This window comes from Rhynchophorus ferrugineus, unplaced genomic scaffold (genome assembly GCF_030347505.1).
Source record: "Rhynchophorus ferrugineus isolate W39M unplaced genomic scaffold, kcgeb_rfMv2 rfM6, whole genome shotgun sequence".
Taxonomy (NCBI): Eukaryota; Metazoa; Arthropoda; class Insecta; order Coleoptera; family Curculionidae; genus Rhynchophorus; species Rhynchophorus ferrugineus.
The window spans coordinates 46,679,440-46,696,838 of record NW_027472585.1 but is presented as its reverse complement, the minus strand read 5'-3'; the positions used below and the strand labels follow the sequence as shown (position 1 = coordinate 46,696,838).

Sequence of the window (17,399 nt, the reverse complement as noted above, 5' to 3'; positions counted from 1 at the left end):
TTTATATTGGACTGAGAAATAAATCTCTTTGATTTTAAGTAAACCAGCAATAAGAGTATCTTCCGACTAATTAGTACAGTTGTTTCATTTTTAGTCTGATCTGCTCTGCTTAATGTTTAGACCATAAAAATGAAACTCAGCAGTCATGTTATGATGTAGTAGTTACAAGTATTTGACGAAGAAACAGATACTATTTGATCTAAGGATCTAATAAAAACTAAAACTATCGCGAATCCTATACATTGATTGAATTCGTTAAATGAAATCTAGAACATTTCGTTCAGGATCCCCAAACGATCTTAATTTTCCTTTACCCACCATCGCCGAACTTATCATCCTATACCTCGTTTTCTATTATACAGCGAGAGACATCAGAAATCGCATTACATTTCTTAATTGATTCTCATCGTTTACATGAAAAAAGACGCAAAGGGTTAGACGTAAAGGATTTAGCTTCAAACTTCGTCTCCCTGTCTCTGTCTTCCTCTCGTTTTCCGATATATCTCCCGAACAAAGATTCAATTTAATTAAATTTAAATCAAAAAGCATGTATAAATTACTTCCTTTCTATGTGAAGTGCATTTAACAGTTTAATAATAAATTGAATTTGTTAGAATAGTTGTTATTTAACACTTTAAATAGTTAAAGAGATTCATTTAAAATCTTTAAAATATTTTGTTTATTTTTAGTAATTAAAAATTCATTAGCAAATATACTAAATACCATTTAATTTTATTCAAACGATTTACTTGTTTTTAGATAGGGAACTAGTCTAGTTTTAAAAATTATTTTAGTAACCAAGAACTTTTATAGATGTTGATATAATACAAAAATGATATACGTCGTTTGGCTTGGAGACCTAAAACTGACTCAAATGGTGATACAAATACTGAAAACAACAAAGAGAAAGGCATTATAGTACATAAATCCCAGGTATGAGGAGCTCCTAAGCATCGACAGATCTACAAAAGTGACTTAATAAAATTATCTTTTTTAGCTCGAAGGGAAATTAATTTTTAAACACTGGAGCCTGCCACCCATAGATTTTTTGTTTCTCTCTTAGAGCTCAGCAAAATACTTCTAGACTAAAATGCCGCCTTATAAAATCGTAGATTATGGATAAAAATAATTAAATGTAAGAAATAATATAATCCAAGACAAAAACCAAAATTAAAAACTCGATACATAAGTAAATTTTAAACCCTTAAAAAATAATCGATTTTCATAATTTACGAGAAAGCGATTCGCATCTTATACATAAATGTATTATAGGTTTCGATTTAATACATGGCCACGGTTTTTCGATAGAACAAAAATAATTTCAAGTTAAGACGTTAATCGCCTCTCAGGATGTCGAAAGTTTCCGGCACCCAAATTCTGAAAATAACAATTGAATATTTAATCAAAAATTTACGCTTAAACTTTTCAATATAAAAACGATCCTTATTTAGATCAATCGAAATAAATTTTAATGAATTTGTTCTTATGACAGGGTTCTTGCATTGTGCTTGGACGATAACTGTAAAATACAGCTTTTATACCAGTCTTCGTTATATCAGTATCAATATATTAATCGTCCTAATTATATCATCTGAAGAATACCCGATTTCTCGGAGTATATCACTCATCATGGTAGGTTAAATTTGAAACATCATGTTAGACAAAAAACAGAGCAGATTAAACTCATAGTCAAGCAACTTGCTGGTTAATCGGAAGATACTCTCAACAACTCAAAATCAAAGAGATTTTATTTTTATGATACGGAGTTGCACTAAAACATCAAACTAACTAGCAATCCAACACACCCAAAATAAAGTTCTATGATTAATTACCAATGAATATTGCTACGTAACCAACGAAGAGCTGTGTGATGATCTCGAAGTGATCCAAGATTTCGCCTTAAAATATAAAATAAGATTGCTAAATCCCAGCAACTTAGCAATACAGCTACTAGACAACACACAGGAAATCAAGAGATTGAAGCGAACCAAACTACATGAACTTGTTTAGTATGTAAGTGTGTTAACTTGAGCTTTAATAGTTTTGTTTTAGTTTAATTTGGGGAATACATACTGATGTATCCCGTACTAACCTTGCTTGTGTATTAATTCAAGTACAATAGAGCAGTAGTAATAAATTAATTTGTAAATTAAGATCATACTAAGCATAACTAATGTAAGATGTAAAAAATATATTAATCGCGAATAACATTTGAATACATAATACTTTAATCTGTGATACACACCTAATAATTCTTGATTGATACATTATAACTTACCTCATATACATTACAAACATTTCTTTTAAGCAAATATACGTTTTTTCCATATATTTAAGAAGCAAAAAACCAACCTGCTGATACTAAACAGCTTTACCAAAATAAACGAATCTGGTTATTCAAAACAGGATCGTCTTAAATCGTTCAGATCTTCAAAATCCGCTTTACTTCCAGATAAAAATAGTTATTTTTATTAAAGAATTTATTGAGTTAATACACGTCCCATGACATTCGTGTATTGTGAAGCGAAAAAACCTCACGTCACCAAAAATAGACAAAGAAAATCACGTTAGGCTTGCTCTTTTTGTATAAATAATGACAACTGTAAAAGGCGCACAAAATAACAATTTTAAAATATTTTTTTTTGACAAATCTGTTACAATAATTCCTAATGTTCGCGACTTGAATTGTAGTAGTTAATATAAGGGTTGTGTTGTTTTGAAAGGGTATGTTATAACATGGCTACATGTCATTTTCTGGGACCTATGTAAGGGTTTTCCTCTACTAACCACCGTGCCGTGCTTAGTTATTTCTTCAGGTGGTTTCGTATTTTGTGGTTTTTCGCCTTCCGTAATTTTCATTACGCTTTAGACCCTTCTGATTATGCCCGTATTCATTCTTATGTTTTTCTAGAGAGTAAAGTTTTAGCGACATTTTGAATTAAGAGATTAACCTTCTCTAGGGCATACATTTTGTAAATTTTGTATATTTTTTTAATATTTGGATACTTTTTCAACAATAATACGTACTTTTAGTAATATAGTACTAATATAGTACTTTTTCCATATATACAGTCTTTAAAATTTGTTATTATTTGCTATTTTCGAATTTTATGTTGTTTTTTTCTTACTGTTGTTTGAAACTTACAGAGATTAAAAAGAATTTTACTTTGAAATAAATGATATTATAATCATTTTATATGACAATACATTAGTTTTAGGTATATACAATGAAAGGTGTATTTTCAAAAGATTAATAGATTTCTGTATATGTTTTAGACGTTTTTCTTTCCCCTCTTTGTCGTTATAGTCTACACATCTATAGTGTTATTTCTAAAAAAATATAAATTAACAGCAATAACACAAATTAACTAGTAACTAATGTTGCAAATAAAAACTGCCTCTGGATTTGACTGAATTCACCAAATCCAAATTGCTATGCGAAAACTCGCTGTTTACAGAAATTAATAAAATTAAAGCTATATGTACTTCAGATGCATTTAAGGGATAATTAGCTTTTTCCTTGATTACACACCTACATTTCGGTGATAAAATGCATATGCGATGAAAATTAAATGTAGACGACCTTGAATATAAACGACCCGAAATTATTTACTTGGGTAAATTAAAATTGTCCTTCTCCAAGCTGCCATATAAATGATAGCACTTTAAATCTGTTTATGACAATTATATCTAACCTAAGTGTATCTTTATAGTAATATTATGCTTGATAGTTATTTTTATCCATGCGCACTATTTATTAAAAAATCTACATATTTCCAGCCTTAACATCTGTTACTTCTTCAAAAAACGTAAACAGTATTTTAAAGAATTTATGTTACACATTATATTATTTGTAAATTTTAGAAGGTAGAAATAGATTTTGAAATTTTCTTACAAATGTTCACATAAGTTGACAATGGCGACATGTGTAATTATACTTCTGATTTATTTTTAAATATCATTTAACTCCGATATACCTTTAAAACGCCAAAAAAAATTGAGAAAAAAACGTTTTTATTCGCTTTCACAAGCCTATAGACATTCCAAATATGACTGAAGATATTGTTTAGCACTTATAAGACTATAAAGGATCAAAACAAACGCCTTTGTGGATGTATCTTTGTAGTCGTTGTCAAACAATTTCGAATTAAACATTATTTGAAAGAGTTAGAAGACGTATCGCCGTACTGGGTAAAAGGCACAGTAAAATAAGTAAGAAATTATAAATCGCCTGTTAATCGTTTAAAAAGGGCGAACTTAAATGAGTTTTTGAAAATTAATTTTGTCCTCAATCTAAGTTTATGACGAGATATAAGCAAAATTAAATTTAATTAATTTGATATCTTGTATTTTTATTTCCTTGTGGAAAGAAGAAACATTTTATTGTTTATTCGGCTTCAGTATATATATTTTTAATTTACACTAACAGCAATTATATTTTGTTAATACCACAATATTTCATGATACATAAAAATTACACATAACATTAACAAAAAACATGTCTTGCTTGTCATATTTATGCTTCATAATTGCCACCTAATGGAAATATATTCTTACAATCTAACTTCTTAATACGTTATGTAACCCGTTATACTCATAGTGAGAAAAAGAACAAAGAAGAAGAATAACCTAACTTCTCGTATAAACTACAACAAAATTGACGTTACTATTAAGGATTTTATTTCTATTATTTATAAACAAATGTATGTTCTCGAGTTACAATGTATATAACAACAAATCTTATTAAATGTAATTAAATTATTCTAAAAGCATTTGCTTATTGATTTTCTTTGATATAACAGGAAACATGGACATCTATAAAGTTATATGTTTCTGTAAGTAATATATTTCATTTGTTTTATTAATTTTGACACCAGTTATCTTTGTAGTAATATTTATTCAATATTCCTTTGCATCAAGAGTATTAGAGCTAACAGATAGATTTCCTGAAATTAGAAAAGATGGGGGATTATGGTTGGTAAAATTTTATGCTCCTTGGTGTGGACATTGTAAAAAATTGGATCCAATCTGGATGCATGTTGCACAGGCTTTAACCAAGACTAATATTAGAGTAGGTAAAGTAGATGTAACCAGATTTCCTTCAGTTGCTAATGAGTTTAAAGCATATGCAACACCAACCATCAAGTTGTAAGGAATATATGATTTGTTAGCATTTAAATTTTCATTATAATAAATTGTTTTAGCATTAAACCAGATAGTGAACATACTTATTATGGCGATAGAACTAAAGAAGCTATAGTGGGCTATGCCCTTAGAATGTCAGGGCCACCTGTTCAAGAAGTAACAAAATCAGAAAGCATAAATAATTTTAAAAACATGAATCAGTTATTCTTTATGTATGTTGGAAAAAGGGAAGGTCCTTTATGGGATGTATATTACAGTATTGCAGTCAATATGCAACCTTATGTACATTTTTATTCAGCCAGTGCCGAAATAGCTAAACATCATATAAAAATTAAAGAATTACCAACTGTTTTTGTACATAAAGAAGGGTCTCATTATTACTATCCAGGTTAATAAATATTTATATTTTTTAAATATAATATTTATGTTAATTATTTTAGTTGAAGAGGGGTCACGTATTGAAAATGCAGAGCATTTAAATAAGACTTTACATCAGTGGATAAGTGAAGAACGTTTCGAGACATTCCCAAAAATTACCTCTGATAATATTAATGAATACATGCAAACCAGAAAGTATTTGGTGCTAGTAATAGTTGAAGAGAATAAAATAAAGCAAATATCTCCAGAAATGTTGGAGTTTAGGAATAAAGTTGAACATTTAATTCGGTATGTTATTATTTATATTACTTCATATATGTATGATTCCATATCTATGTTTATATATTTTAGTAAAAAACGTGATACTTACCATAAATATTTTCAATTTGGATGGATGGGAAATCCATATGTAGCAAACAGTATTGCTATGACGAGATTACCACTGCCTTACCTATTAGTTTTAAATTCAAGCACCTATCACCATCATATACCAGAGGATGATCCTCCTCAAATGACGATTCAAGCAATTGAAGTGTTTTTGGAAAAAATTATGAACAGTACTTCTCCGGTATGGGTTAGCTATTTACTGAAAATAATAAACCATGTTTCCTCAGTGCTTTTCACATCAAATTAAAAATATACTTTTTTTATAATAATTTGTTTGCTAAACCCGGAAACGTTTAGCTGTGACTCAATCTGATATTTATTACTGGAACAAATAAAAGCAATCTAGTAGTCTGTATAAAATTAACTCATCTCTAGTATTTCAAATTAATCTAAAACACTTTGAATTGGACTTTCAATTAAAACTACGTAATAAAAACGGTTTTGCATAAATTTCAAACCATTTTATTATTTGACTTTCACATACAATGCTTGATGTTAAATTTGATTTTCATTGCTTTAGGTTTATGGCGGAAATAGTATTCCTGTCAATATATTGAGGAAATTTCTCAATGCAAAACGAGACTTGGAGGATATGTGGCATGGAAACCCTATGATGTTAATAGTGATTTTTACACTTCCTTCTATATTTTTCCTTTTAATAATTTATGCTTGTTGTTGTGCTGATATTCTGGATGCAGATGAGGATGAGGAAGAAGGTATATATACTTAATAGGTATAGACAGTAGTAATTCAATTTTTCTTAATTATTTTAGAATTACTGTTCCATGAAAAACATGAATAGGACTTAATCTAAAAAAATCTAGTCATAGAATTAAGATGGTATGCTTTTATTTTTAGTGTACAAACAATTGTTTCAAGGCGGCAATATTTGCAATCACTATGTTATATTACATAATTATTTATTATTAAGAAAAACATATTAAATAAATATAAAAGTAGACTTTCATAGTTTTTTTTATAAGGACGAGATAAAGCAGGTATCAATTATAAAAGTAATATTAAAACTTCACACAATGTTTTCAATAATGAATCAGTCCAAATGAAAATAAAATATATCATTACCTTTATAAAAATGTGGTTTGTAAGAATTAAAAATCATCATCATCTGAATCTAAGGCAGCCCTGCGTCTGTCAAACTTAACCGAAGTGGTATTTTTGGTTTGTGAATTGACATTCTCAAGCAAACCTATAAGTTCCTTTTCACCAATTTTTGTTGCTATTTGACCAGTTTGTGCCATTCTGAGTAACATATTTTGTACCATCTGGCCTTTCTCAGGCTTTCCTAACATCAATGTATTTACTAAAATACAGAATACCCTATGATATTAACAAAAAATAATAATGTCAATTCCTCACATCTAGCTCTAGCATTTTGATCCAAAATTTGAGATAAAATGGAATTTTTGGCGTCCTCTTGTGCCCTTGCTTGTTCCTCCTTGGCTCTTTGAGTTTCTACATCATTCCCCGAATCCTAGAACATCAAATTTTGAAAAAAGTGCCACCATTTAGAAATAAACCTTACTTTATATTGAGATTGCATTTGAGCCAACCTCTGTTTTCTGATAGCTTCTAATTCAGGATCTGCCATTTCAATAAAAGATGTTATAGTTATGTATAATAAAAATAAATACACTAATCTTCACTAATTTTTGCATTAAAAATGTTTTGCCTTAACCTAATTTCTTGCGGTTATAGTGTAAACTCTTATTTTGTACCATGGAGGTCTATCCACAGATTAAAAATAAATCTACTCTAGATAAACCATCGTTGGTAAAAAGGATACTTTAAAATATGTATATATATCGATATTTTTTCAATATTTTTAACAAAAAATTAAAAAGTTTGGCACTGGACCTTAAAAATTAATTATCCATTTTAAAGGTTTATTAAAAATTGTATAAAATAATGCATTATGAAATATATTTAATTTTTTTGAAAAATTCGAAAAAATTTGGCTAAAAAAATATCGTCCCTATTGTATACACAACATGAAACATAGACAAGTCGCTGTAATCGGTAGTTAATTAAAATTTTCTATGATTAAGCTTATATTAAATCAGCTAATGACATAAAATAAATAGTTTTACTGCAAAACACAAAGGTTTGAAAATACTAATATTTTTACATGACTAAATTTTTCATTTGTTGTCCTCATCCCTAATAGGAAATTAATTTGATAACAAAACCATATTGATGGCAGAATTTTATTTGATGAAAAATTGCACAAAATATATTAACTAAACTAGAAGGCTGTCCATTTTCTTAAGTATATCTTCATAATGAACATTTTCGAGCTCCTTCAAACAGTTGTGAATATCTTCTGGACCATTTTTGGAATTTTCAATATTTTTTGCGTCAACTTCATTAGAGCCATATATCACAACTGATTCTTTAGAGCCGTAGTGAGACCAAGCCAACATATTTATTTTTGTGTTAAAATGAACACAGTGCACAGCTTTTGACACCTTGAAAAACCCATCTAAAGTTTTTAAAACTTTTCCAGTAGTCCCATCCCATATTAGAACCAGTCCATTTTCACTTCCTGAAGCAACTAACAATCCATTATGGGATATAGAACAAAATGTTTGCATACTAGAAAAAAACATCAGAAACAGGTATGTGGAAATTAATATAAACTCAGACCTTACTTTAAATTTAGTGAGCCATACAACCAATGAATTACACATGAACTGTGAACAGATATGATTCTTAAGGCTGAGTCTCTTGAATGTACTAACATTCTCTTTTCATCAGGAAATAGTACTAGCTGATTTATTTTTATTCCTCTCAAATCAATTATATCTAATAATCTGAAATAATAAAGAATATATTTTATGTTGAAAAATTAATAAAACATCAGACAAATAAATTGTTAGCTGTTTATAAAAAAATGATGTTAGGAATTCTAAGTATATATAGCTTAATTAGTTACCTTTGTGGGTAAATAAAACAGTTGTTTACAATGCAGTATGACTTTATTCAAAGTATGCACCATTTGAAGCTACAACCTTTGCCCATCTCTCAGGCAAATTGTAGATTCCCTCCCGATAGAAATTTTCTTCTTTAGTTGAAATCCATTTATCCACCCATAATTCAATGCTTTCAAAAGAAGTAAACTTCTCTTCAGACAATGCTAATTGCATTGATCGGAACAAATGATAGTCTGAGGGTGCCATATCTGGTGAGTATGGTGGATGAGGCATCACTTCCCATTTCTGGCTTTCCAAGTATTTTTTAACCACCTGTGCGATATGAGGTCGGGTATTATCATGAAGAAATATTAACCTCTTATCTTTACTCAGCCACTCTGATCTCTTTTCCTCTATAGCCTCCTTCAAACAGGTTAATTGTCGTTCATAGCACTCACTGGTAATAGTTTCTGATGGTTTTAATAACTCATAATAAATCACTCCTTTCCAGTCCCACCAAATACACAACATTACCTTGGCACAATGACTATTTCGCTTTGGTTGCGACGGGCCCGCACCACCTAACTTTGTGCCATATTTTTTTCGTTTAGGGTTCTCGTAATATATCCATTTTTCACCTCCAGTAACCATGTAATGTAGAAAACCCTCTCTTTTTTCCCTTTCCAACAGCCTTTCGCAAAGATATTTTCGAGATTCGATAGTCTGTTCATTGAATTCCTGCGGCACCCAATGTGCGTCTCTCTGAACCATTCCCATTTTCCGTAAATGCTGCGAAACACACTGTTGAGTAACATTTAATGCAATAGCCAACTCCGTTTGTGTTTGCAATAAATCTTCGTCGAGTAAGGCTCTCAATTCCGCATCTTCGATTTTTTTCGGTGGTTTTCCGTGTTCTCTGTCATTTGTGTCGAAATCTTGCCGTCGAAACCGTCTAAACCATTCTTTACAAGTCGTACTTGAGGGTGCGTGTTCACCGTAAATTTCTACAAGCAAACGATAGGTTTCCGCCGGAAATTTGCCTCTCATAAAATAATGTAACAGAACTGCCCGTAAATGATGTTTGGATGGAATAAAATTGGACATTTTCGATCCGGTAAAACCAATTTGTTTATGTTTAGTATTAATGTCACAAACTAATAGTATAAGGTTATTGCCACAATCTTCTGTCCTCAATAAGTCATATGTGACAACTATAGGAGAGGATGACTTAATATGAGGATCCATATTCACAAAAATAAATCAATAATTAAATTATAAATAACAATTGAATTACCTGCTTACACTCCATCTGTCAGAGTTATAATTCCATTCGTATATTTCCCCTTGCGAATCTGCGGAATATAAAGTCCTAGTATGTTTTTTTGTAAAAGAAACGCTAGTTACAAATCCCTTATGTTTTTTTAATTCTTGCGATAATTCATATTTCATACTGGCAGAAATTATTGTCCATATCCTAATAATTTGGTCATAACAACCAGTTGCCAGTATATTTTCGCTGTTAATATCGCAAGTATAAACAAACGAAGGATGTTGAAGTATCTAGAAAAAAAACTATTCAAAGTTGTCTCAATAAAAATTCCATATTTTCAATTTTTTTTGTAAAAAATGTTCAATTATTATTCACCCAATAATTTCTTCTTAATTCAAATCCACAAACTGAATTAACATTTACAATAGTTTTAGCTTGGCGCTCGTAGCAAGATAAAATATAGAGTATAAAACTAAATGTATTTTATTCAAAATATTTCAAACAGGATATCGATTGTGTTACGTTTCAAAATTCTGTAAGTCTCTAATACTTGAAAGTTATATTGTTGACAGCTGTTCAATCTTTCATGGCGTTTTAACAAAGCTATTTAAACAAATTTCACAAAATACACTGACGTTGACAAATAAAAGATCGCATTATTTTTATATAAAAACCATAATTTGTTCTGTGCAGTTAACTAGATTTTTATGTTCTTACTAGTTATACATTAGTTCTCATGGTTTACCTGTTGAAACGTGTTAGTTTTGACATTCCATATTAATAAGCTTCTGTCTGAAGAGGCAGTTAGTAAACGTTGATTATCATCCGACCAAACAATACTATAAATCAAACCTTCCTGACATTGATATCGCAATTTTTCTTCAAAATCTTTCACCTAAAATGACATAAGTTTACCTTTCTCAAATAAAAACTTAAAACGAATCTTACCGAATAGATGATGATATAAAATTCTTTTCCCAAACGAGTACTACACGCTAAATATTTTCCGTCGTTGCTGAATTTCAAGACAAAACAGCCGTCATCATAACTTTCGATTTCAAAAACAAAATCTTCCGGTAATATATTTCGTTTCCGTTTCATGTCTTTCAATTTGGCGTTTATCTCGAATGTCTCTTGTTCGATTTGTTCCTGTATTTCTGCACTTTGGTCAGCTCTATCCTCAATATTAGTTAAAACTTCTTTGTGCAACGGTGTTTTAGATCGAAAGGATTCTAGAATACGCGTGGGTGAAATCATAGACCTAATCGTGACATATAAGCTAGAAGGATATTTTTTAAATGTTTTCTTATCCCACAGTTCCCATAATTCACAATAATCTGATTCGAGTTTTTTCGTATCGGTCATGTAAAAGAGTTGAAGCCGCAATTTCTTGTTAATGTGCGGAAATTCTTTGCCCGCAATTCGTAAAAATGCAAAAGCGATTTTATACCAACCCTTATGGTACTCTGAAAAATACAATTAATACACGATATCATAAAAATAAAACAACTCACCTTTCCTGTTCTTCTTTAAGACCTCAATATTACTCGTTGAAAAATCCATTATCTCAAAAAATATGATTACATTTTTATTTACAAAGTATTCAAAATCCTCGTTAAATATAATACTTTCTTCCCATTTTGGATAGAAAGATCTAAAACATAAATTTGTAAAAAACGTTTATAAAATATTAAGTTATTTTTTCTCAGAAAATGATAAAATAGATGTTTTGATTTATTTCAAGCCCTCAGTTTGACACAGATGCTGACAGGCTAACAAACTGATTTTCGCAATGTGATAAATAATCTGAAATCATCAGTTAAAATATTAAATTCATAAAAATATTGTCGAATTATTTAATATTGTAAAATACTAAATAATTCCGTAACTAAAAATATCAACATATATTAAAATAAGACAACAAAAAAGTTCGATGAATAAATTTATTGAATTCCAAAATTTTGAGTGTAAAGCATAGAATAATCCTCTAAGGTGTAAAGAAAGCCTGTGACACAAAATGGACACAAACATTAACATTGACATACATGTCTGTCAAATGATTTTGACAATGCCAGAAAATTTATTTTTACGGTACAAAAATAGGGTGGTTTCATATTTAATAATCATAATAATTTATATAATACATAATCCTCTATTATCTACTCACCTATTTTCTTGTAAATTATAAGAATTGCTTATTACCGGCAAAATATAATCGTTACTGTCATTTTCGTAATAGAATGTGACAGATCTATTTTTATCACTCTTTCGAAAATACTTTCCATTTCTTATATCTACAACGTGTACTTTAACAACCGGGTGAATTACAAAGGAATTCAATAACAGTCTATCTGATTTATGAATAATTATTTCAGTTATAGTTTGATAATTGTATTGATGTTCCTTCCACTCTGAGAACGCAATATTATCTTGCTGTGATTTACTATTGATACTTGACCCAGGTCTCGATGTTCTTTCGTTTAATTTCGTTTTTCCATATTTATTATTTGTTTTTTTCTTTTTCTCATGATCATATTCAACATTTGATATATCGCTAATTTCGCTGTTTTGACAAGGTGTTATTTGTTTTTCATGCTCTGCTTCGCTGATGCTAAGATCAGAATCAGATTCGATTTTATCTGACGAATTTCGTTTATTTTGAGCATCGTATGCCTTTATGTTGTCTAAATTATGAGAACTTGTTTTAAATAACACTTTAGGTGATGTAACATTAAATGTTCCAGTACTAGATGTGGAACCTCTTCTTTGTTCTTGTAATTTATTTTTTCTAGGTTTCGGCACTGGTTTCTCAACCATTTGTGTATTATTCTCATTTATAAATGAATCTTGATTTCTTATTTTACTTTTTTGGAGCTTCTTGTATTCATCTTCGCTTTCTATTTCATCTTTATGCCTATATTTCAATTTATTATTATCAGTTTGGATATGAACTGGTTTTGATTCATTTTGTAACAAAGACGTACCGCTATTAGAAATGGGGTTATTTTTTAACATAATATTTGTAAAAATTTACTATCACACTAGTAATTGTTTTGTTTGTATTGCAGGGAAGATTTCAATAGAAATACTTTACTATTAGTCAGTAAACCCTTAATATACAAGCTTGCATTGCTGGTTATCTATACCACTAATGGAAAACAATATTAAAACACTTAAAATTAACTTTATTAATACTAATAATTGTACTAATAACATCAAATAATAATAATTCAAACAAAAATCCTTCAAGTTTGTCATTTATTCGTATTTTTAACAAAAGAAAGAAAGAACTTTAATCAGCTGTCTATTGTCATTTTCTGGGTATCTGTCATTCTGTTGTTGAGAAATTGGGGAAAAGAAGTTGATTAAGTTAAATTCATAGAAAACTCGAAGAGATGGGTGACAAAAGTGAAGACGAAAGACAACCACTATTAAACCAGGAAGTTGCGGTATATAATGGCGAAGTCACCGGTGGGTAAATAGATTTTCAGTATATACGGATGAGTCATTGTTTTAGAAACTTTGAAACTTCTCTTTGATGCTTTTAAAATATGAGAATATTGAAAATTTTGTTGAAATTGAATGTTGTTTTTTAAATATTGTCTTTGGCTATCGCAAGTCCATCATTGTATTACATGAATAATAATAGCATATAGATAAGAACTTTCAGTGTAATATATATGTAATATGTAAACATAAATAATGAAGATAAATATCAGCTATATCTTATAAAAACATATAATTGTAATCAAACAAAATCAAAATATCAGGTCACCATTGTATGGTGATATTAATAAACAAAATGTGTTACAGAAGAGAGTGTAATTTTTATGACATACTATTGCATATATTTTATTAATTGATTATAATATATTATTATTTAAAGCTGGTCAACAAACAACAGTCAGTCCTATTGGCCCTGATGAATTACCACCGCCATTTTATCAACCCTCAGAGAGTGGTGGGGTTCCAATGGTTACTTGCCGTGTTTGTCAGGCTATGATTGATATTTCAGGGAAGAGAGATCAACATGTTGTTAAATGCACTCAGTGCAATGAAGCTACAGTAAGTATACAAACTTGCTTTAAATTAAAATTATGATGTAAATGTGGGCCAGTGATGTGAATTCTTAATGAAGCACGCTAAAACTTGTGGCTTGCCTCTGATAATCTTGGTAATTTGTGGTTAGAATCATATTACTGTAAAATCAGTGGTATATTAATGATGGTCTTATCGAATATCATAGCAATATTGGCAAAAAGGGCTTGTCAAGATTAAAGTCTTGTTTTCTAATGCTATCAGTACATATTCAGTGACCTTTGTGTTATTTACTAGTTTAACTGTATATTTAATATTTCTAAATATTAAATAAATAGTTTTGACTGAAGTAAAGTGGATAGAGGGTCACAGTTCTTAAAAGCCTAAACAAGTTCATTTTCTGTGATTATTCTTTAGTAATCTGAGGCCATGCAAAATTGGTTTTTAAAATCTCCAGACATATTAATTCCCCATAAATTGTATGTATTATATTTTATAGCCAATCAGAAATGCCCCACCAGGCAAGAAATATGTACGTTGTCCATGCAATTGTTTGTTGATATGTAAAAGCTCATCACAGCGTATTGCATGTCCAAGACCAAACTGTAAGCGTATTATTAATTTGGCGCCAAGTCCAGTAACGCCTCCGGTTCCATCGATGCCGGGAATGTGTCGAGTAACCTGTGGACATTGTCGAGATACTTTTTTGGTAAGTGATAACAATACAGTAAAAGGTCCTTATTCGCGGGTTATATGACATAAATCTAAATGAAACAATTTTTTATTATAACTTCATTTAGTATTCACCTGCTTAGACAGATGTTTAGAGAATTAATTTTTTTCTTATTTTGCTATTTTTAAATGGTACCTCAATAAGGAAACACTAAAGCTGAGTTTTTGTTTGTATGTTCACTCAGGTTGTTATAGTTTTCGTCTTGCGGCCCAAGCAACCCTTGATTGATATGGTTTACATTTTGTTAGGCATTCTTTTCCAAAAATTTGTTGTAAACTGAAAAATACATAAGACATTCATTATTCTATGAAAATTGTTGCAAGGAATGATAGATTGAAGTAATAAATCACTAAAGGAAACAAGATAAAGGTTCTTTGGGCGCTTGAGTATATAATATAGATAAGGGTATAACAAACAGCATGCGCTGCGTAAAATTATCATGCGTTTTGGTATTAGTGGACCCATTGGGTGTATTTTTAAAGTCACGGGTAGTGAGAACTCGTGATCAAGGATCTTCTACTGTAATTAGATATATGAAAAAAAATGTTTTTGTTTTCAGTTTAACACCTTAAACAACGCGCTGGCTCGTTGCCCCCATTGCAGGAAAGTGTCGTCCGTTGGACCTGACTATTCTCGTGGTCGTGGCAACATATTCTTCATTTTGACGATTGTTTGTTTTTTTATCGGGTTAGGAGTTACTTTAGGTACATATAAGTATGCCCGAACGCACGGTGGTATATACGTAGCTTACGTGGGTGCGTTCTTATTCGCAACAATATTTTTGGTGCGAAGCTTGTATTACTACTTCATGAAAGTAAGCATTATCGAAGGACCAATGTAAAAAGAACACCCTGACTCAAAAAGTGAATATTATTAAAGAATAAGATTTTTCTCCGAATTTTCCTAGGCGAAATATATTATATATTATTATATTTTATCTCCTATTTATCCCTTTCTGCAAGCAAACATATATACTGTAGATTTTTCTATATAAAAACGAAGGGCTGAATACCGATATTTATAAATATATTTTCCATATAATGGTAAAATACCCTCGATCTAATTTTTAGCTCTCTATTTGAAACCCTTTGATTGCAATAACTGTTTTATTGTATGAAAAAAAACTTTTTACAGGTTTTGTTAAAAATCTCCTATGGGTTATTTTGAGTTGTTACGATGTCAAATAGATTTTAAATGTGATTTAATGACCTAGGAATAAAATCTATTTAATGTATATTCAATTTAAGCATTTTCGTAACGAGGGTCTAGTTTTGGAGGTAATACAACATCAATTTATGCAGTGAAATTGAGTTGGATATTTTTCTTACCTTTAAAATATATTTGATAAATTTAGCAGTGGTCGACAATTTGTGCATATATTTATGGCATATTATTTAAAAGTAAATATGCTGTAACAGACGGATTTAAAACAAATGAAATTATGATAGAAATATACGATTTCAGTAACATTTGTACATTTTGCCGTATCATTATTTATAATTAAGATACATTCCTGATGTGATTTGAGTTTTGTCTGTGCTATATTAGGGAAGCTTTTCAATAATAATAAAAATATATATATAAACACTAGTCTTAAATTATGTGCCCTGAAATTATTGTTGGTAATGCTTGATAAATAACCTTGTAAATTGTGTTATGTGATTTACATCAAAGCTTAGGTGATTATCTGGCAGAGGTAATGAATTGATGTAAATCACAGTGATATTTGAATATTATTTTAGAAAATATTTTGTATATACGTAAGTAAATCTTTATTAGTATTAGTAGTATTTTAACATTAATTTCAACTTAATTACTATATCGACTGTTTCAAGTGATTATTGTAATAAAATATTTTAAACAGCGCTGTTTTATTTTATCTCGAAGCTATATATTATATATAATACATATATTTTTAATTGCAGATAATATTGTACATCATTGTCATTCTGGTATATCAACATAACCAAAAATTCATTTTGGTCTATCAATTGTTTACAATGCCTTTAAATTTGAAAACACCTTTGTTTATTTAACACACCTTTTAAAAATTTTGTGAAAATCAGTCTTTTCGGATTTTCGCCTACAAATATCTACGGCTTCACCAGAAATGTGGCAGGATTAAAAATGCTCATATATCACTGATTTGTGTTTGATATTTATCTGAGTAAATTGAGTTTTAGCCGGCTTGGTTGGCGCAGTGGTAAAGGTGACAGGGCAGTCCACCTACTGTTGCGATAGTCGAGGATTAGAATTCTGTTGGGGCATGGTCGTCAATTTGTGATTGTCCTAGGCAAGAGTGCAAAATCCGACAAGGAAAATTGTCCCGGTCACGCCAGTAACCAAGCTGGGTAAGACCGGATGTCTTCTGGGATGATTTCTAAGTTGGTCACTCGCCACGTTAAACTGTAGATCTAGTCCAGATAAACCCAGAGTTGGTAAAAGGAGACTTGAAAATACATTTAAAAAAAATTTACTTTGGAATACATGAAAAAAAAACAAATTTTTTTCTCTCAAT

General features: G+C 30.0%; 4 protein-coding genes across 5 annotated transcripts; 2 read left to right on the top strand and 2 right to left on the bottom strand.

Moving 5' to 3' along the window:
- The first annotated feature begins 4,636 nt into the window (after window positions 1-4,636).
- Window positions 4,637-6,871, top strand: Tmx3 (Thioredoxin-related transmembrane protein 3). The gene is made up of 7 exons (XM_076407575.1): window positions 4,637-4,835; window positions 4,890-5,148; window positions 5,205-5,533; window positions 5,586-5,811; window positions 5,875-6,091; window positions 6,431-6,626; window positions 6,684-6,871. The coding sequence occupies exons 1-7, from the start codon at window positions 4,808-4,810 to the stop codon at window positions 6,710-6,712; spliced, it is 1,284 nt and encodes a 427-aa protein (XP_076263690.1). The 5' UTR covers window positions 4,637-4,807; the 3' UTR covers window positions 6,713-6,871.
- On the bottom strand, window positions 6,743-7,618 carry PDCD-5 (Programmed Cell Death 5). Its single transcript, XM_076407576.1, has 3 exons — window positions 7,454-7,618; window positions 7,288-7,402; window positions 6,743-7,231 (listed from the first exon to the last, which is right to left on the bottom strand). Exons 1-3 carry the CDS (start codon window positions 7,517-7,519, stop codon window positions 7,020-7,022), a joined length of 393 nt encoding a protein of 130 aa, XP_076263691.1. The 5' UTR covers window positions 7,520-7,618; the 3' UTR covers window positions 6,743-7,019.
- A 503-nt stretch (window positions 7,619-8,121) lies between these two features.
- LOC143198393 (jouberin) lies at window positions 8,122-13,166 on the bottom strand. 2 transcript variants are annotated; one of them, XM_076407572.1, is made up of 7 exons: window positions 12,278-13,149; window positions 11,625-11,764; window positions 11,059-11,576; window positions 10,856-11,005; window positions 10,135-10,400; window positions 8,580-8,741; window positions 8,122-8,523 (listed from the first exon to the last, which is right to left on the bottom strand). In XM_076407572.1, exons 1-7 carry the CDS (start codon window positions 13,123-13,125, stop codon window positions 8,169-8,171), a joined length of 2,439 nt encoding a protein of 812 aa, XP_076263687.1. In that variant the 5' UTR covers window positions 13,126-13,149; the 3' UTR covers window positions 8,122-8,168. The 2 variants fall into 2 exon arrangements, with proteins under 2 accessions (XP_076263687.1, XP_076263689.1); XM_076407574.1 differs by having other exon boundaries at window positions 8,386-8,523; window positions 8,575-8,741; window positions 12,278-13,166.
- A 244-nt stretch (window positions 13,167-13,410) lies between these two features.
- Window positions 13,411-16,746, top strand: LOC143198392 (type 2 phosphatidylinositol 4,5-bisphosphate 4-phosphatase). Its single transcript, XM_076407571.1, has 4 exons — window positions 13,411-13,581; window positions 13,997-14,175; window positions 14,648-14,857; window positions 15,441-16,746. Exons 1-4 carry the CDS (start codon window positions 13,506-13,508, stop codon window positions 15,720-15,722), a joined length of 747 nt encoding a protein of 248 aa, XP_076263686.1. The 5' UTR covers window positions 13,411-13,505; the 3' UTR covers window positions 15,723-16,746.
- Window positions 16,747-17,399: the final 653 nt, after the last annotated feature.

What these genes read in the sequence shown, in the direction of transcription:
- LOC143198393 (XM_076407572.1), bottom strand. Translation starts at nt 13,125, where the DNA reads ATGTTAAAAAATAACCCCATTTCTAATAGCGGTACGTCTTTGTTACAA. An exon ending in TATAATTTACAAGAAAATAG is followed by an intron (nt 11,765 to 12,277) that starts GTGAGTAGATAA and finishes TTTATGTTTTAG; the next exon opens with ATCTTTCTATCCAAAATGGG. An exon ending in TATGGCTCACTAAATTTAAA is followed by an intron (nt 8,524 to 8,579) that starts GTAAGGTCTGAG and finishes GTTTTTTTCTAG; the next exon opens with TATGCAAACATTTTGTTCTA.
- PDCD-5 (XM_076407576.1), bottom strand. Translation starts at nt 7,519, where the DNA reads ATGGCAGATCCTGAATTAGAAGCTATCAGAAAACAGAGGTTGGCTCAA. An exon ending in AAATGCAATCTCAATATAAA is followed by an intron (nt 7,403 to 7,453) that starts GTAAGGTTTATT and finishes TTGATGTTCTAG; the next exon opens with GATTCGGGGAATGATGTAGA. An exon ending in TCAAAATGCTAGAGCTAGAT is followed by an intron (nt 7,232 to 7,287) that starts GTGAGGAATTGA and finishes TCTGTATTTTAG; the next exon opens with TAAATACATTGATGTTAGGA.
- LOC143198392 (XM_076407571.1), top strand. Translation starts at nt 13,506, where the DNA reads ATGGGTGACAAAAGTGAAGACGAAAGACAACCACTATTAAACCAGGAA. An exon ending in ATATAATGGCGAAGTCACCG is followed by an intron (nt 13,582 to 13,996) that starts GTGGGTAAATAG and finishes TATTATTTAAAG; the next exon opens with CTGGTCAACAAACAACAGTC. An exon ending in ATTGTCGAGATACTTTTTTG is followed by an intron (nt 14,858 to 15,440) that starts GTAAGTGATAAC and finishes TTTTGTTTTCAG; the next exon opens with TTTAACACCTTAAACAACGC.
- Tmx3 (XM_076407575.1), top strand. Translation starts at nt 4,808, where the DNA reads ATGGACATCTATAAAGTTATATGTTTCT. An exon ending in CTATAAAGTTATATGTTTCT is followed by an intron (nt 4,836 to 4,889) that starts GTAAGTAATATA and finishes TTATCTTTGTAG; the next exon opens with TAATATTTATTCAATATTCC. An exon ending in AAAGTTGAACATTTAATTCG is followed by an intron (nt 5,812 to 5,874) that starts GTATGTTATTAT and finishes TATATATTTTAG; the next exon opens with TAAAAAACGTGATACTTACC.